The sequence below is a fragment of the Equus asinus genome, chromosome 6 (genome assembly GCF_041296235.1).
Source record: "Equus asinus isolate D_3611 breed Donkey chromosome 6, EquAss-T2T_v2, whole genome shotgun sequence".
Lineage (NCBI taxonomy): Eukaryota > Metazoa > Chordata > Mammalia > Perissodactyla > Equidae > Equus > Equus asinus.
The window spans coordinates 101162460-101186042 of NC_091795.1; the positions used below are offsets into that span (position 1 = coordinate 101162460).

The 23583-nt window shown below is 45.3% G+C and overlaps 1 protein-coding gene across 25 annotated transcripts in view; it reads left to right on the forward strand.

Annotated features, from left to right (window-relative positions):
- MYT1L (myelin transcription factor 1 like) overlaps window positions 1-23583 on the forward strand; it is a 451359-nt gene that overhangs the window by 346676 nt on the left and 81100 nt on the right. For all 25 annotated transcript variants that reach the window (XM_070512674.1, XM_070512676.1, XM_070512678.1 and 22 more), the window contains 6 exons: window positions 1454-1588; window positions 6320-6410; window positions 8146-8253; window positions 11974-12185; window positions 19873-20123; window positions 22401-22637. In XM_070512674.1, coding sequence (XP_070368775.1) covers window positions 1454-1588; window positions 6320-6410; window positions 8146-8253; window positions 11974-12185; window positions 19873-20123; window positions 22401-22637 — 1034 coding nt within the window. The remainder of the gene's footprint in view (window positions 1-1453; window positions 1589-6319; window positions 6411-8145; window positions 8254-11973; window positions 12186-19872; window positions 20124-22400; window positions 22638-23583) is intronic.

The following is a 23583-nucleotide window of genomic DNA, read 5'->3' on the forward strand; positions in this document are numbered from 1 at the left end:
CAACAACATAATTTTAGGTTTGTTTTCAGAGAGTATTACCTACAAATAATCATAGGAAGTAGCTGACAGTTGCATCTAGATATTTCCCTCATCACCAGCAGTGGTTTAAGAGACTCCAAGACCTGAAAGACATTGTGTAGAATAAAATGCTAGCTAAAAAAGATAAAGGAGGGGGGCCTTTTTATATAATGTTAAAGCTTTTCTGTATTCCTGTGAGTCCCTTGTCTATTTCAAGTTCACACGAATGACTTAAGAAGAAAGTCTGTAAGTGTTCAAAAAATTTTAAACCAAACTTTTTTTCTTGCTATAAAATGAATTGTTAACCAAAAGTGAAACATGTATTTTCTTGCAACCATGATTGGCCTGATTAATGGGGTAACAATATAAAAATATTAAACCCCTGAAGAAATGTTAACATGGCATTCACTAGACCAAATCATAGTAGTCACTATCTGTTGATAACCTGTGCAACTGGTTTTCAAAAACTGGCTCAAAAACAGTCTTTCGCGCCCTTACATTACTATTTTGTTTGAGTTTTATCTTAGAAATATTTTCTGGAACTTTATGAACTGTGGTCAATTCTGGACATAGAAAGAATTTTATTAGCATATCATTGCATTTCTGGCATCTGGAATTCAAGTTTTGACCCAATTTCTACTCTGCTGCTCCCTTGACTGGTATTGCTGAGAGCAGGCAGGGCTGTATGAACCCATTTCCTCTTAATTTCGTGTATGCATGCACAGCATTAAAGAGCCTTCCTCTGGTTCCAAGTGCAGATGAAGAAATCAAAACAAATGGTTGCTCCAGCAGCTTCTGAAACATTTTTGATTGCACATCACCTCTGTCAGGTGGGATTTCCACCATTTTGGTCATTCGCTTACAGTGCCTTCTGAGAGTTCAGCTTATTTTCAGAAAAGCGCTGAATTGGAATGCTAAGGAACAGTGTTGCAAGAGAATAAATTTCAACACCAGTAAAATTTTGCAGCTTATAATGTATATGATCAGAGCACTCAATAAGAAAGAAACTCCGCTAAAGTTTGTTTGAATGGCATGATGTTCCCTGATTGGCTTTGACGGAGCGATTGCTGAAGGATCATGGTAATGTCTTGTTCTCTGAGAAGGTCACTGTCTCATCATTATTTATGTTGATTTCTTTGAGCAACACAGCTTATCATGTAACACACGGGAAAACGATTAATCAAGAGTTAAGATAGACATAGTCTTTTTTTTTTCTTTAGTGTAGAAAGTAAAATATTTTATAATTCATGATTATACTGTTTAAGGTCAAAAAAATCACCCAAAACCAGAGAACTACCTATGCAAAAGTCTGATGCCACAGCCTGTCCCCCTGACACCTGCTTTCTTTATCGAGGTCTCTTCAGATTGTTAAATAATCACATTTGTCTTCAATGGGTAAAACATTCATTCTCTTGACACCTGTTGTCGCTTTTAGATCCCTCGAGAGCAGAAAAGAAAGAGAGCAAGTGTCCAACCCCAGGGTGCGATGGAACTGGTCACGTAACTGGGCTTTATCCACACCACCGCAGTCTGTCCGGATGCCCGCACAAAGATAGGGTCCCTCCAGAAAGTAAGTCTGTGTTTCTCCAATCCCCTTGGGAGCACACACACCTGTGACTCTGTTTACATCATCCCTCTTGCCTTTGTCATTTCCATCTGCGGCTCAGTGAAACCTTATTTAACCAGCACCTTCTTGTCCTGACGGACAACTCACCCAGCACCCCTGGGCCCGTGCAGCCTTCCTGCTCCTACAGCGTGCAGCGTTTTCTTGGTAACATTCCCACTAGGTCGGCCCTAGGACAGTGGCACACCACGCAGTGTTTCTCCTTGCAGCCGGGCTGAGCAGACAGGCCTCAGCTCCAGTCCTTTTTTCGTCTCTGACCTGCTCTGTGACCTCAGGCAAGTCACTACTCTCCTTCTGTCCTCACAAACTACAGAACAGAATTTAGACAGTCTCTAAGACATCACTCCCAGCACTAAACTGCTAGGAATCCCTGAGAAAAAGGACCTTGAGACTGCTTTTGTCCAATTATCTGAACTTCTGTATATCTGTGAATCAATACTTATATTTTATTACATTTTACTTGTGAAGTCTGTTTTATGTCATAGTTGTCCCAATATTTCTACACAGCAAAATCTTAAATAAGGAGATTTAAGTCAGTGGGTTTTGATGTTATGCATTCTTTTAAATTAGTTTCTGAGAATATGAAATAAATCAATGAAAACAACTAAATTTCTTTTAGAACTGAAATGATGTACACCCTTTTTTGTTTATCTTTCTCTCAGCATATACAGTGTGCCAGCTATTTAAATGCTACTAGAATTGATTGCTTAGGAAAAAGGCATATTTCCAGAAATTACTCTGTGAGGTTAAAATCCTGATTTTGAGTCTAAGGTGTGTTAAAGATTCTCCTTATTATTTGAGACATAGTTTCTAGGGGGAAATGTCACAGTTTGGCTTGAGATATGACAAGATGACCAGCTGATTGATTAGAGGAACTTTGGAGAATTGTTCCATTAAAATGGCTAACTTTGGAATACTTGGGAAACAAATCTGTCGGAACAAAGAAAAGTTCATAATAGTAGTTGAGGCTTAGAAAACAGGGTTAGCTGAACGTGTTCAGATGAAATATTTTTAGGAGCTAGAGGTTCCAGGTTTTCAAATGGCTACTGAAAATAATAAGCCCATGTTTCTTGTAACTATCCTGTGAACAGACGTGAACAGTTGTGGAATACACAGACTCGAGTGCATGGCTCTGCCCCCGTGTGTTACATGAGCAAGGAGACAGCATGGGTTAACTACCTCAGCTTCGTTTCCAAGCACACTCTCTGTGTCGGGCGCTCAGCTCACATTCGACAAACACTGACTCCTTTAATCCCCAGTATTGCCCTGTTTTCCACATGAGGAAAATGAGGAGCAGAGTCTATCATCCTTTTCTCTTTCCGGGGATTGGCACAGAGCCTGGAAAATTAAAGATACTCGATACTTTCTAAACTGATTTGAGCAGGTACTAACTTGCCTAAGCAGAGAACTGGGCTAAGATCTAAATTCACATCTGTCTGAATCCCACGCCTGTTTCCACCGAGACCTGGGTGTGATACTCCAGTCTCAGCCCTAACAAGCTGTGTGACATTGGGCATGTCACACACTGTCTGTACTTTATTTTCCTCATCTACAAAATGAGGCATTAGGACCCAACTCTAATGTCTTAAGAAGAAAGAGCTGCTTTATGCAATTTTTTTAAGGCATATGTTTTCACCTTCAAAGTAGAGTATCAGATCCTCTTCATGGCTGAGACATCCTGCCGACTACATTTTGACAGGAAAAATCTAAATGTAGCAGAAATAAGACCCTGTTCTGATGAGCTGCATATTGTCTGTGCTCATACAGACCACAAGTCAGATCACACCTCGGCTCACCTTCGCCCATGGGGAAGTGGGGACTCAGGTCTGACGCCACTCTCACAAATGCCTTCCTGGGCATCTGTAGAAGATCCTTTCTAAATATTTACCTGGTATAATTTTTTATAATACTGTAAAAATGCAAAAAAATTCGACTCCATAGAAGGCATGCCTTTTTTTTCAGCTTGTCCTGGGCTAGCTTCTCCTAATCATTATTTCTGTCCAGCTGAATTCAATAAAGGAGTTTGCACCCCCAGTTTGAAACACACTGTGTCAGAAACACAGGGCGCACACTGAACTAGACACCAGGCTGCTCCTCCAAGAGCTCCCAATCCAGCTTAGAATGGGGCGTGCACACGGGACAAAGTGCAGCCGTCATGTGATGGTGGTTCAGCAGCACGCTGTGGACACGCCCCCGAGAGTTCAGGGATGGTGACTTCCCCCGAGGACCCATAGGCTTCACTGAGGTCACACTTTAGCTGGTTCTGTGTGAGAGAGAAGCTACCGCACTGGATCGCACAAGAGATCAGGGCATGAAGGAGGCGGTGGCAATGGGAAGAGAAAGGCTGGGACAGATTCAAGAAACATTCCAGACACAGGCTGGCAGGACTTGAAGACCATTGTAGGTGAGACAGAGGAGAAAGGGAGGGAGTCTGAGACAACACCAGGATTCTTGGCCTGGTCAACAGCAAGGAGGAGGACGCCAGCAACAGATGCAGAGAACTGAGAGACGGAGCCACATCTAATTGGGGAACTCATGACTCGCATTTTTCCAATTTAATTTGGAAGCGCTGTATGATACTCCTAGCAGGCTTTGGGGAGGAGGGGTCCGGAGAGCTGGAGAAGGTCAGGTGCAGCAGGAAAACAAGGTGGTTATGTGGATCTGCCCTCTGAGCAGTGGTAGAAACTGAGAATGAAACTGCCCAGAGAAGAGGCATAAAGCAAGAATAAACAGAAGCCAAAAAAGGAAGGTTTGGAGGTGAGTGTGTAGAAAATGAAGCAGAGGGAGAGAGGCAGAAAGAGAGAAGTCAGAGGGAATGAGAAGAGGATGGTACTTCTGAAAAGGTCCCACATATGAAGGGAATGGCTGAGAAAGAAGTCCAAGATAATCTTGGACAAAGAAGTCTAAGAGAAGGGAGTAAAGAGGTCATTGAGTTTATTGAGCAAAAAAAGCCTGCTGTTAACAACTAGGAGAAAAATGTGAAAACTATAGCGAAGAATAGGAGCCATGTATGATGCAGAAGTTTGAGAAATGTGCATGGGGTTTAGGAAATAGAGGCAAATGTAGACAAAATATGGCCAACAAATTCCATCTCAAGTGTGGGTCCCAGTTGACAATGGTTAGGAAGGAGTCCATGTCTTCACTTAGCAGAAGAGAGAGGCACAATCAATTTGAGATCTATACCATAGACAAGCATGGAAGGTGTTTGTTAGCTCCAGGGGGACTTTATATTGGAAAAGTTTAGCATAAAAGGAAAGGAAAGATGTATGTTAATTTGAGAGAAAAGCTGTGTCATCAGAAGGGTTTCTGTAATGTTATAACAGGAAAATGTTATGATAGGAAAATAGTAAAGAATAAAGAATGAAGGACACAGGTAAATGAAGACCCTGAAAGAAAGAGAAAAGGACAGGTGAGAGAGCATACTGAAGAGCTCACCTGAGCTGGGGGACACTCCCTCCTCTGAGATAGGAGAGCAAAGATGCAGGGAGCTGTGCCTAGATTCCCCAGGAAGGAGACCTCCTGAAACCCGCCCCCCGCCCCAGCCAGTTCCCAACACAAAACGAGCCAAAGGTCGGCTCTCCATTGTTTGATCACCATTTGTCGAGCATCAACTATATGTAAGGACAAGCCAGGAGGTATGAGAGCTATAAAGATGAAACCAAAATGGACTTAGTTTTTAAGGAACTGACCAGGACTGAGGAGCTAAGAAGTGGACTTAAGTAATAACAACGTCACATGGAAATAGCATGTGGATTGCAGGGAAAAGAGAGAGATCGTTTTAGAGAAGGAGGAAAATTGTAGAAAATACAATTATGTAACCAATGTGGATGGGCTTTGTTTTTCATGGTCCTTCCATGTTCGCCTGGCATAACCTCGCTGGCAGGGAAAGCTCCAACAGTCCCCAGGTCTGGAGTTTGTAGACAGTTGTGCTGGTGCCAGTGTCGGGGCCAATTCTCTTGGCTTTCCAACAGCACTTCTCACCCCTGCCAGCCTTCCCCCACAGTCCAGAGCAGTGGTGTGTTCACTGAGGACCAGGAAAGAGAGGGTATGCCAACAGTCCATTGCCACTGCCGGGTAAATTTAACTGCTGTCTCCTGACAGTAGCTTGCATCTTCCTTCACCACGAAGACCATGTCGTGCTGTCTCCCACTTGTTACTTTCACAGGATGAACTGTAGCTCACTCGAGACAATAAAATATTTAATTCCTAGGTGAAAAGTCATTATTCAATTCATCTTATTTAAAAATAAGGTTTGGGGTTCTCTATTCACCCATGACCACGCCTTCATAACACTGTGTGTTTCCAAAGCATAGGCATGTTTTAAGAACTACCACTCTACGTGCTGTTACATGGCTAATCAACCCTCGGTGCTTATGTATGGGAGACCTACCAGGGGCCTTTGCTTTCCAATCCCATCTGGAACAGTTCAGTTATCATGTGCTCCAACCTCCACGGCTCCCCGTCCACGCACCCTGCTTTGCATGCCAATTAGAATAAGGTTGAGACAACCTCCTTTTTCTTCCTACCTGTATTTTCCTGACCATGCTCATCACAAATGTTTGTAGGACTGTCTGTTGTAAACTAACCCAACCTCTGTTAAAATGATTGCATATTCTTGTTTTCGGACCATTTCTATGTTTTAATGCTGGGCTGTTTTCTCTGCCTCTCCTTGTCAAGTTCTTGCCATGCATGAAAATGTTCTCAAGTGTCCTACTCCGGGCTGCACAGGGCGAGGGCATGTAAATAGCAACAGGAACTCGCACAGAAGGTAAGCAAAGCGCTCCTGTGTTCTGCGCTGCAGGGAAGGCAGTTCCCTGACAGCCGTGTTCCCACAACCTCCAGAGGGCGTGCACGCCCCTGCACACACCTCCTTCCTGCCCCAGGAGACACATGCCCTCAGTATATGGCTTTCAGAGGCTGGAGAGTGCTGTCGCATAGTGCACGGGGAAGTCAAAGGCTCAGAGCCCATTTTCGCAGATGAAATTTGTTTAGCTGTCTACCTCACTGGACGTGATGGGGTAGTGGTCCAGTGGAAGGCGCCTTCCTTGGTGTGATATCTAAGATGGAACCATGACCATTTGCAACGACTCAAAGGAAGGCAGTAGAGGCTCCATTATCTCTGAGGGGTCAGGAGGAGCTGTCCTATGTGCCTCCTACAGGATGGAATCAGAACACAGTGAGACTGCACAGTACGTGACGTAACTCTGCTGTCCCCTTGAAACTCTGCTGAAAGCCCCGGTCAGCAGTGTGGACATCATCAGAATACGAGCAGATGTCCTAAAGTGCTGCCTGGGGAACATTTGGCGCGACAGTGTGCCAGGCAAAGAGGCTTTTCCTGGACTATTGCTGTAATGAGCATGCTCAGAATCACACTTTCAAATTCCAATTCTCTTTCTCTGTCGTATTCTGACTTTTACTAAGTTTCCTGTAATATTCAGTTTGTCAGATTTTTTTTTCAGTAGCCAAAAAGTGATTCTGTTAAGAATTGTCTTGTAGCCTATAGTTTGAGCTTCATAAGTTCATGTAAAATAATGTCTAAATGGAGGAAACTGTTATGAGTCTCACTTTCATTTTTGTTTGTCTGACTGGTAAATTTAACTACTTGTGTCAAACTTATATGGAAACAAATCACAACCTAGTGCCCTTCAGAGATATTCCTGGGCTTAATCTGCAGAGGGGGAAAATGATAGTAAACTGGGAATGCTCATGCGGGGCACTCTTCGATACAGTGTTTACAGGATCAGCTTCATCCCCAAACCTTCGCACAGTCATTGATTTTTGAGACATTACACATACATGGAGTAAGCATCTGTGCCTATGTGCAGATATATATACAGATACACAAAGAACAGACACCATGATTTTGTGAAGAATAAGCTCAAACACAAAAGAGCCAATCTGTTGTCTCTTCCATAAATTGTATTTCAAAAAAACATTTCAGAGTACTTGGGGAAGTTATTCTGCTTCTCTTCCACTTCCCTTTCTCTTGCTGGGGAGGACGCAAACGAGCTGGCCAGATACAAGCCAAAGCACGACGGTCAGCAGTGCTCACGGGATCCGCTTAGCGCTCCATCTTCTGGTGCCAACCAGAGAGCTGCCTTTCTTGGGCTGTTTAGAACCTCATGCTGCCCAAGCGGCTAATTCCTCGTCTCCAGAAACAGTCAACATCCCAGAATGGCATCTGTGTCTAAAATTTTAACCAGCTCATGTTCTCTTGAATGTCACGGAATTTGGCTTGCTGTCATTGGAAAGGACCGAGTACACTTTATGCATACTATGGCCATCGGCACTGTCTACTGGAGACCAAGAGGAAAACATGCCAACTGCAAACATGGTTATTTTTCCCTCTCCCAATTCATTCCATCAGGAAAGCCCGCGACAGGTTTGGGGACCTGCCTCAGGGTCTCTCCGTGCTGACAGGGAGAGGAGGGGAGGGGAGGATTGGGTCAGTGTGCTGCGAAGCCATTTGAGGAGACAATTAAATTCCCTTTCTGTAATTCCAGCCTCTCTGGATGCCCTATTGCTGCAGCAGAGAAACTGGCAAAGGTCCAAGAGAAACACCAGAGCTGTGACGTGTCCAAGTCCAACCAGGCCTCAGACCGAGTGCTAAGGTACCGAACACGCAGTGTGTCATTCCACGAGCCCCATCTACAGCCAGGCCCCAGCACGCCCAAGTGCTCGGGACACTGGGTGAGGTGGATGGTCATGCTTAGTGACAGGAATGAAGGTGGTAGCTGACCCGAGCCCACCTCTCACTCCGTCCTGGGCGCTATGTGGGAGCGGGAGGTCACTTCACCTCCCTGGGTTTTCATTGACCCATTGTAAGTTTTTAGAAGACAGAAGCAGATGAAATTGTTTCTGGCTCTCTTTCTGGCTCTGATATTTCATAATTGTACGAATTCTAGATGAAAGGAAGCTTTCAAAATTAATGAGATGCCCAAAGTAATTTTATCTTAGTCTGGAGGAGCGGGCATAGCACCCACCTGCAGGAGGGTGGTAATGTTTCTGAAAATGTCAGGGTGGTGGGAACACCAGCTTGCGTGTACACAGAGGCTCCTTGTGTGAAACCTTCATAGCTGCCTGTCCTTTGATCCTCAGAAACCCTGAGAGGTGAGCGAGAGGAGGTGTTGTTGTCCCCACTTGACAAGCGAGAAGACCAGAGTGCAGAGAGGTTAAATGACTTACCTGAAACCTTAATCACTGAAGGTTAAAGCAGGAATGACCTCGAAGATCACCTGGTTCCACCCACTGTTTTTTAAGTGTGGCAAAGAATGATTATTGGGAGAGGAAGTGGAGGAAGAAATCCACGCTCCCATAACCCTAACATCAACCCCCATTTCTGCACGTGCCCTTCAACCCCTCATCCGTGTGAAAACGATGACAATCATCGTTTCTTCTGCCTTTTTGTCGATGTCATACCCTAAACACACTTCCACGTCTATATGAGAATCATAATTGTCATCTTAATAGCAACGTATGTTCTACTGTGGGGAGGTGCCACCAGCTCTGAAAGTAGGTTAATTCCAACTTCTACCATTGAAGAGAGAGCAGTCAGAACACACACACAATTTTGCTTCTGTGAAATCATTTCTTTGGGATAAATCACTTGGAAAAAATCACTAGGCAGACAATATGAATACCTCTTTGGTTTTGTTGTATATTATTTCACAGCTTTCTGAAAGGATTTTACCACAGTCATTAAACTCTCTTTTATCCCTCAATAGAAAAATTAAAATCTTTATAGAAAATGAGAAATATTTAAATAGACAAAAATAAGAAAACAAAAATCATCTATGATCCTACCATTCAGAGATAAACCCTCAATAAAGTTTGGTGTGCATTCTTCTAGATTTCTCTATGAGTGGGTTACCAATCTAACATGCCCCCAGTGGGCCTGTAACTCATTCGTCTCACAGAAGACAGGACTGACACGAAGTAATGATAGGACTTCCCTGAGGGCCCTCCCTCAGCCCACTGTTAGTTATTGACAGCATGAGAACTCTCCCTAAAAAACCCCTTGGGCTATGTACGTTTGCAAAGGGATGATTCTTAACCAAAGGAGATTTTGAGAAAAGTCAGGAATTGAGGCTGAAGGCTTTTGTTAACTTCCCTTGCCTACTTTGGGCAGACCAGAAAGCTAGAAAGATCCCTGGGCCCACCCCCTTCTTGAAAAGCCACCAGGGTGGTGGTGCTCCCTTCCTCTGGTCAGTCCCAAGCTTGCATTCCAGCGAGAAGCTCCCCTGGAGCTTGAGATGGACAAGATGCGTCTGTCATTGCAAATCACCTTGTTAGACACAAGCCTCCGTTCTGATATGGAGCCTGAAACAACAGCCTTTTATGTTGCTTCTCTGGTTTCACAGTCTGGAATTTCTTTGGGTGGATGTAATGGAAAACCATATCAAATGACAACAAAACAGAATACTGTGGGCCAATAATTGTGCATCTACAAACAATTTTCTTTACGTGCCTCTGGCTGGTTGTGGGGGGGTAAGGTGGGACAGGACCCCTAACAAAAGGAAAGGAGCCACTCCTGCAATGGAAGAAAGTGCCCAGGAGCCAGGCCAGGTCGTGTGGACTTCTGGATCTCTGAGGAGGAGCTTGAACTCTGGCTGGTGCACTGGCCGCTCCTGCAGGGCTCTTTGTGTTGTCCAGATCCCAAGCGCTCACCTCAGGCACTAAAGTCCATGTTATGAGCAAGGTCTGGAGGGCCTGGTCTCCACCGGGGCAACTTCATACTCCCCACGATGTCCCCATGAAAGGGATGCTCATTCAACAGTGAAAGGAAAGAAACAGGAAAGAAGGAAAGAGAAAAATAGTTTTCCTTTTTTTCAACCTACAATCATTTAACTAATTAAGATTTTAAAAGTCTTTAAGTAGAATGTCCAACAGGAATAAGACTTAGGTAAGCGCTTCCAGTCCTGTCCAAAGTTTTCATCTCCTTTGCAGCACCCTGCCTCGAGGATCTCATCACAACCTCTGTCTTGCCATCAGGCGTTGCCTTCTCCCTCATTCCTTTTTCCAGTCCGCCTCCTTCTGAGCTGGCCTTAATATTTTGAAGGCTTAGAGAATATGCCTTCCCCGGCCCAAACCCTTTGGCCTTGCCTCCTGGGCAAATGAACAGATTCCCAATGTGGTCCCAAGCACCCAGGTCTCCTGCTGTTCCCCAAAGATACTCCTCGCTTCCTTGCTCCTCACCTTTTGACTTTGTAGTTTCTTTTCCTGGAATGCTTTCCCACCTGCTTCTGGATCTTAATCTTAACAGTTTTACCCATTCTGCAAAGCCCACTTCAAGCTTTACCTTGTCTATGAAAACTGAACTGAATCTCATGGCCAGAATCTCTCTTCTCTAGAATTCTACTTGCATTTGGACTCTTAAAATATTGTCGCATTCCACATGATCTTTGAAGGCAAGACCGAGGGTGTTATTTATTTATGCACCCTCCATATGGTAAAATGCCTCAAATAATAGACATTTAACTAATCATTACATTACTTTGTTGATCTGACAAGAAATACATAGGCTAAACTAATGAAATCAAAATAAGAGTGGGTGATTTGGTCAATAAAGATGTTCGCATGAGGGAAGTTGGTGAGAGTTTAAGGAAACCCTCGGTTACAGCTTTTCCGTAAGTCTAAAATTATTCCCAAAAAAAGGTTAAAATTTCCACCTAAGAGATAGATAAATAGATGCACACACATACCCAAAACAAGATAGAATATTAATGAATGAAAAATTGTGCGCCTCCATTTAAATATTTTATTCCAAAGTTTAGAAAAATGAGTGGCTATTAAGTATAAATATTGAAAGTATAGCTATTTGTCAAAATATGTTGCTCCGTGTCCCATTTTATTGTCCAGATAAATTTTTATCTAGTTTCATCTCAGTCTGTGTCCCTACGAGTATTTCTTTCATTTCCTCATATTTTTAAGGGAAATTTCTTATCAGCTCACTTCATTGTGTATAATTCCTGCTCTTCAAAACCGCCGCAAAAGAAAGTGCATGGGAGTGAGAGTCTTTCCCACCTTCATATCTCATTCTTCATCAAACCCACAAAAACTCTGAAAAGGAAAAGAGAAAAGAGAAAAAAGTCGAATATTTTATTTTTGTTCTTTTTATTGCCAAAGTTGACATTTAGGTAGATAGCATATTTGATGCTATATAATTACAGCATACTTGGTCTTTTCTCAGGAAAATAGAATTCGTGATTTTAGCGCAAGGTTCTGACTCCGTAATGCAGTTATGGAACAAGATGCTCTAATTTTAACGTGAACCATATCTTGTCCACAGCCACAAGAAAGCAAGCTGTCGACTGTTTCTTGTTTGCTTCCAGGCCAATGTGCTTTGTAAAGCAGCTCGAGATCCCTCACTACGGCTACAGAAACAACGTCCCCACAACCACGCCTCGCTCCAACTTGGCCAAAGAGCTGGAGAAATATTCCAAGACTTCCTTTGAATACAACAGTTACGACAGCCATACTTATGGCAAGCGGGCCATAGCTCCCAAGGTGCAAACCAGGGACATATCCCCCAAAGGATATGATGGTAGGAGGTGACAATCTTATACATGAGAGTCGCGCTTGCCGTTAATGATGTTGTTGTTGTGTATACCCGTTTCCTACAAACTGGTCGAGCATGCAGTCACTTGATGGGCACCAAAGAAAAGCAGCCCAGAGCACAGGCTCTTTTGCTTAAAGCCCCAGGTTCACACAGGCGCGGGGGAACAGGAGTCTGAGGAGGGAGGGAAATGCTCTTCCCGCAGTACTTCCAAAGCAACATGTTCTGGCCGCTTGCAGAATATGGGGACAGACAGCCGTTGGCTCATCCACTTCATGCTGTTGCTAAGACAGTGTTCTTATCTTTATAAACTTCCTTTAACAGATGGCCCCAACACAGATAAAACCAGGAGAGCCAGTGGTAGCACGCCAGAGTTCTTGGCTTTTTTGAGAAGCTCTGCATTTCCTCAGTGTTCTCCACCTTGGATGCACATTACATTCAACTGGGGAGGTTTAAAAAGCTCTAATGCCCAGGCTGTTCCCCAGACCAATTAAACCAGAACCCCTGGGGGTATTCCTTGTGCGGTGGGTGACATTTTTTAAAAGTTACCAGTGATTCTAATGTGTAGCCAAGGGCAGACAACTTCTGCTGGTGTCATCCACCTCTTTCCAGCGGGCATGGACCCTGGTCTGTTCTCTGCCTGGAGAGTGGACCCTGGGAATGCCACCTGTTGTGACATAACTTTGTTATGGGCTATACTTATAGCTACCACAGCATCCACAATAAAACAGAACCTATGAAACAAATAAAACACTAAGTGCTCCACAGAAAACGGATAGTTCGTCTTCACTCACATGAGTTTGAACTCACTGCCAGTGGTGTAAAGTAGTTTCCATTTCATCACACAGCTAACTTGGTAAGTCACTGAACAACCGAGGGGAAGCCTGCATGTCTCTGATTGTACTTATTTATCTAACCACGTTTCTGCTTTAAATTCTAGGAGATATGACTTAGTTGGCAAATTTTACCAGTTGTGATGTGAGTTGTATAAGTTTTGGTGATTTGAAAGTCTTGTCTTGGTGTTCTCTAGCACAGGCAAAGAGACAGGTTTTTAAAGATCTTCGAGTTCCTCTCTGAAAAAGATATTTACTTAAAATCACAGCACTCAAAATAATTGTTTTGAATTGAATGCCTGGGGAGTTCTGAAACCTTTTTACAACGCAACGTGAGTTGCTACACATCTTTCTAAGTTGTGTTAGTCATTCGTTGCCTTAATAACAATTAATTTGTATAGTGAATGAAATTTAATATTTCTTGGATGCATCACATATGGATTATCCTTGTGCGTATCAATTCTTAATATACAGGAAAAATGGAAGAAAGGGAGTGACTTAGGGTATAACAGAAAATAATTATTTTCCTTTTGTTTATTTTGTAATAATAATTTGCCAATTTCAGATTTTGTTATAATTTCATTCATCCGATTGCAAATGAAGGATCAAAAGAAATGGAATCTGCGTAATTAAGGATTCTGCTCACATGATTTCCAGTTCAATGACATGTCACAGTGATCTGATGAGGACTTTCACTGGTGTTCATTTTCACACATCTATTCATTGCTGTTGTTCTGTGAGGCCTGATTTTGCTCAAGCTTGCTGTTGTGGTCAGCCTCTGGGTGACGTTGTGACCAGGAGAGCACGTCTTCATGGTCACAATTGTAGTGGATTAGCAATCAAACCACCTCGGGTCTCTTCTCAGCTCTTCCATTTAGGAGCTGTATGATATTGGACAAATCAATCTTTCGTGCGTTAGTCTCCTCGAGAGCGGAGGAGCAGTGGCCGTGTCTGCCCTGCTGCCTCCGAGGGCTGTTGCAAGGGTGAGTGGACAGCTCTAGGAGGCGACCAAACACACGGGCATCATTGGCATTAGTTCTCACCCGCCCAGAAAAAATACCTGTTGTGGGAAATTTAGGCAGAGCCATGCTCTTCAGCTGACCCACAACAAAATAAGAATATAGAACCGAAACTTCAAGAGTGGGTCTTCAAGAAACTAAGAAAAGCAGCCTTTTACCACAATATATTGAGAAGAAAATTGATGACTCCATTTCTCTTCCACTATATTCATCTGACAGATTTTTAAAACATCATGGAAAGTGCCCACTAAGGATGAGACTGGCTAGGTCAGGTTTCTTGATAGGGTGTAAGCTGAGAGGAGCCATTTCTGTGACTGAGTACTGGGTGATAGATACCAGAGTGATTGCACTCTGCAGTCACCTCCAAGAGCATCCTTGCTTCAGGTGCACAAGGAATTGAGTCGTTGCTCCTAAAGAAAGACAGTGAAGTGAGCCTGTTGCTGGGAAGAAGCATAATGTTTGGGAGCAAGGAGCAGGGCCCTGGAGATGCAGAATGGGGGAGAGAAGTGGGACCCACCTCCCTAGTCTCTGGATATCATCCCTACATCTCACCAACTGTTATCAGGTTGATCATAGTTGTGATCAAACATCGATTTAACCACCTGCATCCTTCCAGACACACTAGTTTCTATCTGTCTGTCTGTCTGTCTATTCATTCTTCTATCTATGTATCCATGCTATCTATCCATCCACCCATCTGTCTATCCACCCATCCATCTGTCTGTCATCTATCTATCTATTCTTTCTCTCTTGATAACAAGTTTCAAAGAAGAGATTGTGAATAAATAGAAGACAGTGAGAGACCTACTCTGCACGAGGAAGGAACGCATTCTGCCTGGAGGGAATAGCACAAGCTTTCCCAAAGCGGCAAATTTTAAACTTGATCGTGAAGCGTGAGGAGAAATTATGTAATGGCAGGAAACCCATGGGTTCGTGGGAGCTGCCAGTGGGCTGGTGAGGCTGCACTTGGGACGCATGAGAGGAAGGACAGGGCACAGCTATGGAGATGATGAGGAAACGGCTTTGCAGCATCTGCCACACTGAGGAGTTGGGCGCTCTCCTGTAGGACGTGGATATCCATGTGCAGGAGATGACGAAGGAGGGGACGGTGGGAAAGAGCAGAGGATTACCCCACGTGTGTCTTGGCCCTGCGCTCTCCCAGGAGCACTGGGCCTGCCTCTCCCCCCTATCTCCCCATGGCCTGTTTTTTATGGTGAGCTCAGAATGGCCCTTGCTTTTTTAAATAGTTAGAAAAAAAAAAACAAAAGAAAAACAAAATTATGTAAAATTCAAATTTCGGTGTCCATAGGTGAAGTTTTATTGGCACATGGCCACCCTCAGTCACATGGTTAGTGGCTGCTTTCACTTAACAATGGCAGAGCTGAGCAGCGTGACAGCGACCACCGAAACGACCAGAAATTGCTGACCTCTGGTCTGAGGCATCCCTGCTTGTGTCTCTGGGCAATTTGTCAGCACCCCGAGGGTTTGTTTAAAACCTGGAAGTTCCCAACCTCCAAGTGGGCTCCCTCTCACAAGGCTCCCTTTTGGTTACTCCCTACTTCTGAATTCTCCTGAGCTTAAATCTTTTCGATGGTCTTTGAACCCCCTCTTTTTCTGTCCTCAAACGCTATGCCACCCTGACAAGCCCAACCTCTCCTTCCCCCGCCCCTACCCTTGTCCGGGCCCCTCGCCAGGCGAGTCTGCCAGCACTGCCTCCTGAAGCCTTTCCCAGGCTGCCATCCTGTCACCTTCCAGGATTAATTCCTTAGCATAGGGTCTCGCAGCCACGCACACCCCTGCCCCTCTTGCCAGCCTCTCCCTGCAAAGCCCACCCTCCTCCTCTCCACCTGACCATGAGCTCTCCTGCATTTGGCACCTGCTTCCAGAAGCACCTCTGACAAATCCCCAGCCTACATTCGGCGGCCCTCCTCGGAAGTGACCTCACAGTGTTGCTCATGTAGAACATGACGCCCCTGCCCTGCCCCACATGCAGCTCTGGGTCTCGTCCTTGGTAATTTCACGTGTCCTCTGTCCCACTGGACTCGAAGCTCCTGGTGGGCAAGAGGCCTTGTCTTCAGATCCAAACCCCACAGCGCCAGTGCTGGCCAGACAGACAGCAGCCATGTAAAGAATACTAGCTAATCGAGTGAGTAAGAGAGGCAAACCAGGAATCCTTAACTTGGTCTTGATATGTTAAACGTTGAGTAAACTATTGTCATTGCAGGTGGCATCTAACAGGATATCCTTACAAGAAAGCTCCTTTCTTTTCTTAGGATTCTGAGTCTATATTTCAATTTATTTATGATAAAGCACAAACACGAGCCCACATGAAAACTGTGAGAGTCAGTGCTGTGAATTACTGCATGTGAAGGTCTGAATCAAGTCAGATAGGCCTACATGACGGTGCCAGGCCTGCCCAGTGGGATAACTCCTCATGACGCTTGTCTTTGGACTGTATTCCTTTCTGTCTGATTTTCAAGGAAATTCAGATTGTAAGGACACATTCCTCTGTTCCCTATAGGAAATTTTAATATGTAAGAAAGTGGACGAGAAACACGTTTAGGGAGACTCTTACGGGTGGAGAAGGCTAATAAATGCTTCTGGTTGGAAGGAGTTTGGTTTTGGTTTTGTTTTGTTGGTCGTGTTTAATCACTACAGATCCCGTGTGGTTTTTCTTTTTCCTGCAAGAAGGGTGGAATACTCGAAGAGGTGTTTCCTAGTACAGTGTGAGATCTGGTGGGCTGATGTTGTCAAGTGCCTGGTGGGCTCCAGAGTGAAAGCAATTGTATCTCATAACTTCCCATGATACGCTGGCACCAGAAGGACATTCACAGCTTCTTGTCTGCCGGTTGACTAGAAAATGATTTGATTGAAAATAGCTTTGTTTGCCAAAAGGAAAAGAAAGTGCATTTGTCGTGGTTAAAGTGCTCCCACCTGACAAAGTGGGGGCTCCCTCAGGAGGGAGGAGAGGGGACAAGAGTGGCCTTTGAGTGAGGGGCAGCCACCCACCCGAGGCCCTGCCTGCTCGGCGGCACCCCGGCTGCCGGCTCAGTGAGTCTGAGAAACCCGGAGAGTGGTTACAGATCACTGACATAGAAGGTTTTGCAAGCATTTTACAAATAGACAATGATTATGAGGACCAAAGACCTTCATTACCTGGAAAATTTGAAATAGAGGGACTCTTTGTTTTGAACAAAACAAAAAATGATTAATTGCATTTAGAGGAAGGATGCATCTGAAATGCGTATTGTCCTAGTTGCTTCTCCTGGATCATGTGAGCTGACAGACCCACCAGCAAATCATCCACAGTTCAATCACCTGTTCTGCCCCAGTCCTAACAATGTGGCAGGATGCAGGAGAAGGAGCATCTCAGGGTTTAAATATTTGACAGAGTCAATGCACTTTACCAAAAGTTTGCTGCAACTTGTCGCATAGACACTTGTCGTTCTGCTTACTTTCTGTTAGAAATTGAAATTTACTCACTTCAAAACAAAACTATTATTTTCTTTCCTGAACCAGCAGCTAGCCACTACCAGGGGGAAAAAACACTCATAAGTATTATTTCATTTCTTTCACAATTTTTATATTCCTATTTTCATGACAAAATTTTACACAATGTAAAACCATGAACTTTAGTCCTTATGGGGAGTATCATGACCTGCAAATTGGCTTTCCTGCCTCAGTGTGGTTTATGCACCCACAGGGTAGGTCCCAGGGGCTGCCTCCCAAGGTGGGTCTTTGTCAGCCCCTTTGACTACTCCCTTAGCAGCCCCACCAGCTCTGTGCTCAGACACGAGACCATTGCCCCCCACGCCGTGCCCTCTGCTGTTTAGACGAGGCACGTGCAGAGGAGAGAGGAGGGCAGGACACATCACCAGACGCGCTAACGGGTGTGGTGTGTGGTCCTCATGGCTGAGCTCACTCGGGTCAGCAGAATAGAAGTAACTTACTTGCAAGTCCCTCCTCATGTTCGGTGGGTCGAGTTTGTGGAACTGACCCTCTGGTCCATTTGAGGGAACCTGGCTCTGGACAGTTACCTGCTTGTGTAGTGGCTTTGTGGCTTTCGGCAGGGACTGTGACAAGGCCGGGCGCTCGACCGCTCCCCTGAGGCTGCCTGTGCTCTCAGAGCATCGCTGCTCGGCAAGGTGGCAACGATGAACCTCATCTTCAATGTCAGGGAAGCTCAGTCTTCAGTCCAAAGTCGAAAGTCACTGACGAGGAAAGTTGGTTCTTTTTTCACTTGTATCTGAATAAGGCGCTTGGGGCTGATTTCTTGGTGCTTCTCATGGTGACGGACCCTGTCGGCCGTGAGGTTTGTTATTTAGTTCAGTGTGGTTTGCTTCTTCCCATTGGGAGGGAAGCGCCATGTGAGTCCTGAAGGGGGATGCTCTGGTTACAGACTGTTGATGGCAATGTTGGAGACACTGAGAGAGCAGCAGCAGGCTCCAGGATCCCTCCCTGCCTGTGTTCAGCAAGGGACAACCCTGGTTCCCACCAGAATTACCTAGATGAGGTTTGCCCGTGAGGACCAGGTAGCCGTAGGCGCAGCTGGAGCCCCATCTGCCCCCATCACCAAGTTCTCCCGCTGCACTTCCTGCTCACATGGGGAAGTCGCCTGAACGTGCTTTGGGAAGAAGGCTGAGAGAGGTGTGTGCTTCCTAGAAGCCGTGGCCCGGTGATGGAGGGTTTAAGACACGCGGAGGGAGATGTTTGGTGGTGGATCTCCTGGCCCTCTAGGTTCACCTTTGAGTAATTCCTCACTCCATGGGATCATAGTGAGACATCTGACCCCTGAGCAAATGGAAATCCTGTGACTTTAATGACCCTGGCAATGGTAATCGGGCCCATGCTAGTCAATCGTCCATCCATCATCTTCTCATCCGTGCGTGCTAAAGGGCATTTTTAAACAGCCCTAAGAAACAACACTTGCTCCTGAGTACCTGGTTGGCTGTTAGTGACACTGGTTGCTCAGAAAGGAATCCTGTGAGTGAAGGTCCATGCAAGGGACATGGAGGCCATTCCGATAAAACAGGTGGGCCAGTGTGTGGCCCGTATGTGACTGCCTGTGTGCCTGCGCATCACTGAGCAGCCACTCTGCCGTGTTTGTGTTTATCTGGGCTTGTCCACATCCACGGTGGGGAGCCATTCTCACCCCTTTGCTGGCACCCTTTACCATATGGCTCTTTACTGGAATCGTAGGATAAGACTTTTCTTGAGGAAAAGGGTGTATCAGTCACATTGGTCTGCACCCCCGGCCCAAATGCCACCTCCCAAAGTTCAGGTTCCCCAGGTCCTGCAGGTGACTGGGTCACGTGCACACAGGACAGTGAGCCCCCACTGGCGCTGTGGCCCCTTCTGGCTGGAAGGAGCAGCTGGTCTCTTGAGGGGTGGGGGGTCTGTGGGGCCCCCGTCACCCAGGGAGGTGATGCGCTGTCATGACGGGGAGCATCCCTCCTCGGGCCTTGGCCAGGCTGGTGCCTGGTCACTTCCCCAAATCCTGGTGGCTGAGTCCTAACCAGGTGTGTGCCTTTAAACAGATGACGTAATGTATGCCACGTGCAGCCTGTGCAAGAGACGGAGGCATATTCTCATCCTGCTCATCCCTAACACCGCTCCTTCAACGACATGCAACATTAAAAGGGAAAAAAGCCAGATGGTTTCTTTTCCCTTACGAATCAGTCCGTGCCCCTTTGATACTGTGTGTTACCTACAAGGCTGGCGGGAGGGGCGCGGGTGGCGGGGCACTGCCGGGCGCTGCCCTTCTGTCTGCTGTTGCCCTGGGCGGCGGGGACCCGAGTCATCCCTGTCCCCGTGTCTCCCCAGCGAAGCGGTACTGCAAGAACGCCAGCCCCAGCAGCAGCACCACGAGCAGCTACGCGCCCAGCAGCAGCAGCAACCTCAGCTGTGGCGGCGGCAGCAGTGCCAGCAGCACATGCAGCAAGAGCAGCTTCGACTACACACACGACATGGAGGCGGCCCACATGGCGGCCACGGCCATCCTCAACCTGTCTACCCGCTGCCGCGAGATGCCGCAGAACCTGTCCACCAAGCCGCAGGACCTGTGCACTGCGCGGGTACGCACACTTGGCAGGTGGCCCCACCTGGCGGGCCGGGGGAGGCGGGGCTGGAGTACGTCCCCCCTGAGGTCACGCCAGCCACCTAGAGACATGCCCAGAGCAGCAGCCTGTGCCCCAAAGGCTGCTTCACTTTGCACCTGCCCTCAGCAAAGACTTCATCTCACAAAGCGTCTTTCTAGTTGAAGCTTTTCTTAGAGGAGCCTTAATAGCACATGGTCCAAAGAGGACTTGTGTTCTAAACCAGGAGAAATTGTCAGGTCTTTCAGATTGACGTGTGTAAATGGACCCTCCTCCTTAGGATCCAGAATCATTTCTGTAAACAAAGCACACCACACGACCCTCATGTAGTTTGAAATGGCTGCACAGAGTGCAGAGAACTAAAGAAGTAATGTGCCTTGAACAGTAAGCATAAGGAGGGTTGTGTAGCTCTGTTGTCAAGTAAAACGCAGGACTGTCCCCCTACGAGCGCTCCCAGTAGGCCACCCAGAATACAAGGAAACAAAGAAAGTAAAAATCCGATTTGCACACGGACTGCTTAGTCATGCAGTTACAGCCAGATTTCATTAGCTCAGAAACATCGCAGATGCTAAACGTATGCAATATTTACGGGGGTTTTATCATTTTGATTTTCTTGTCAGTGGACTGACTACTTGTGCTGAGAGCAGGAGAGAGAGAACCCTTCAGGCTGCAGCAGGGAGCTCCAAGAGTTGCCTTGCAAGGCCACTAGGTGGCCTGGAGACGCAGGCGGTGCCCGCGCGGCGCATTGTGTTCTCAGAGGACAAGTGAGCAGGCAGACGTGGTCGGTCACCTCCTCTCCAGAAAACAAAGGGTCTCTCTCCATTACCTAAAGCTGCTCGGCCATGCACCATGAGCTCACAACCCTGACAGTAGTTGTTATAAATAATTGTAATTTATATGAATGGAGAAAGGTCAGTAATTTTATATTTTGCAAATGCTTTCTTTTCTATTAATATTTTTATTCCTAGATTTAGGAGAAGCGTCAGGGGCATGCGATTTCCCTGGTGATCAGGGTTGCTAAATGCAAGGCTAGCATGGAAGAGATTCTGTGGCAAGAAAAAAAAGACAGTAACCTCTTCCAATTTTTTTCACGTTATTAAAATTAAACTAAGACTGAGAGAATTAAATCCAACATGATTAAGGCTAAATTAGTATGAAAGCTTGAAATCAGGAGGGCACTTTGACAAAAAGAGTTCAGGCAGAATAATAATCTATAATTTATCAAGGTAACAGCCCCAAGGATGGGATTTTCATTCCAGGCATCCTCCCTCCGTTGTTACATCCAGAGGCAGGAGATGCTAAACATTTAAGGAGGCAGCCGCTTACAGGCCAGCTCGGAAATCAGATTTCTGCTCAAGAGAGTGTAACTCTCTGGGAAAAAATGGAGGCTTGTTAGGGGTGTTTTGATTTTTCTTCCTCTGTCCTCCACATGGCCCTCCTTTTCTCCCTCTTCCTGAGAGGGAAGCTCCGAAGAATTCTGGTTCTATTTCAAAGCATCACTCAAAACAAAGCCTTGCCCTGTACCTCTTTGTTTTTTCTAAACCAGTTGACTAAGTTGCAGGTTTGCTGAAATTCGGAGTGGTCAGACCACAGCCACTGCAGTAGGGCATTCTGAACTGCAGTGGCAGACAGATGGAGATATCTCTCTTGAAATGGAAATTCTCTTCATCACAGGATTTTGTATTAGAAAGTAAATTCTAGTTCCTTCTCCTTCCTCCCTCCATCCCTCTACTTCTTTTATTTTCCTCCTCTCCAAGCCTTGAAGTGTTAGCATCAATGAAACTGAAGGGGAATTTTTAAGTATATATACATTTTTAAACCTATATCTATATATTTTTTACACAGACACATGCATATATTGCTGATCTCTTAAGACATATTTGAACTGGAATAGAATTCAAATTCAGCACTTGTTTGATTTTCTTCTGGCCAGGCTTATTTCTAAAAGCATAGATGGGGGAAAAAAGAAGATAAAGATTGATGATAGATAAAGGACAGATAGGTGATAGAAAAGTGATAGATAAGTAAATAGAAAAGAGACAGACGACAGATGATAGACAGATGATACATGATTAGTAGATAGTGCCTGTCTCACAGCTAAGCACAGGATGGCAGAAATGGACGGAGGGATGACTTCTGCTCACCCTGGGGGCTTGTGTAAATGAGAGTGTGGCGTCTGGATTCTGTTCTGCCTGAAGGCAGGGCTGTGGCCTTGGGGATGCCATCGACCAGTCACCCTGTCTCTCTGTCCCACAGAACCCTGACATGGAAGTGGATGAGAACGGCACTCTGGACCTCAGCATGAACAAGCAGAGGCCACGAGAGGGCTGCTGCCCCATTCTGACCCCCCTGGAGCCCATGTCCCCGCAGCAGCAGGCGGTGATGAACAGTCGGTGTTTCCAGCTGAGCGAGGGGGACTGCTGGGACCTGCCAGTAGACTACACCAAAATGAAACCCCGGAGGATAGATGAGGATGATCCCAAAGAGATTACTGTATGTCCTTTTCATTGACCTATCTCTGTCCACTCCGAATTTAAGGCTGGGCGTCAGCTGGGAGAGAATGCCCTTAGCACACACCATAAGAGAAAACGTCTTTTCTCTTCAAATAAGACCTTTAGATGACTAGGGCTTAGAATATGTTTTTTGTTGACCCAGGAGAGACTTGTGACTAACACGGATTTGGTAAAACAAACCACTGGCTCTTTTAAATGATGATTTGTGTTTTCTAACAAGTGTGTTTGTTACCCTTTCTCTGAGAAAATGTGTTAATAGCATACCAGTTCGTTTTTCTGGGTGACATTTTGATATAATTCAGGATTTTCCTTGCAGGTAGGAAATTATAATGAGAGTCTTAACTACTTAAATGGTCAACTGTGAGCTATTAATCAGCTAGCTCTTTGAAGCTAAGGACAGTGCTAAGAAACCTAAAATGTTCAGAAAAGTGCCCTCAGCCTTGGATAAACCATCCCAGTACAGTCACTCAACTCTTTGTTGACAATAATATTACCAAAACACCTATGTCGAGAACATATTTTTGAAGTAGTTACAATTTTCAAATTCACATTATTAAAATAATTATAGTATCATTTATGTTAAGAAAAGAAAAGAAGAAAAACTTGTTCTGTATTGGACTGACTTTTTTCCTCCAGTGTTCAGTTGTGAAAATTAGGACACCTTCTTTATTCACTCAAAAATGGAAATTCTTTTTGAATACAATGGGGAGACCACCATCAAAGCAACAGCATCTTACTGAAACAAGGATGTGGAGAAAAAGGGAAACGTTAGCTACTTGGAGGAATTGTCAGGGAAGGCACCTGTTAATAAGGCCATTACCTCTTAAAGCCTGTTATCTTTATTCTTCAAGCTGACTTCAGTGTCTAGGCACTGTGATAGAGAATAGAATCTGAGTGGCAAGCTAAATTCCAAATTATTTTTCTCT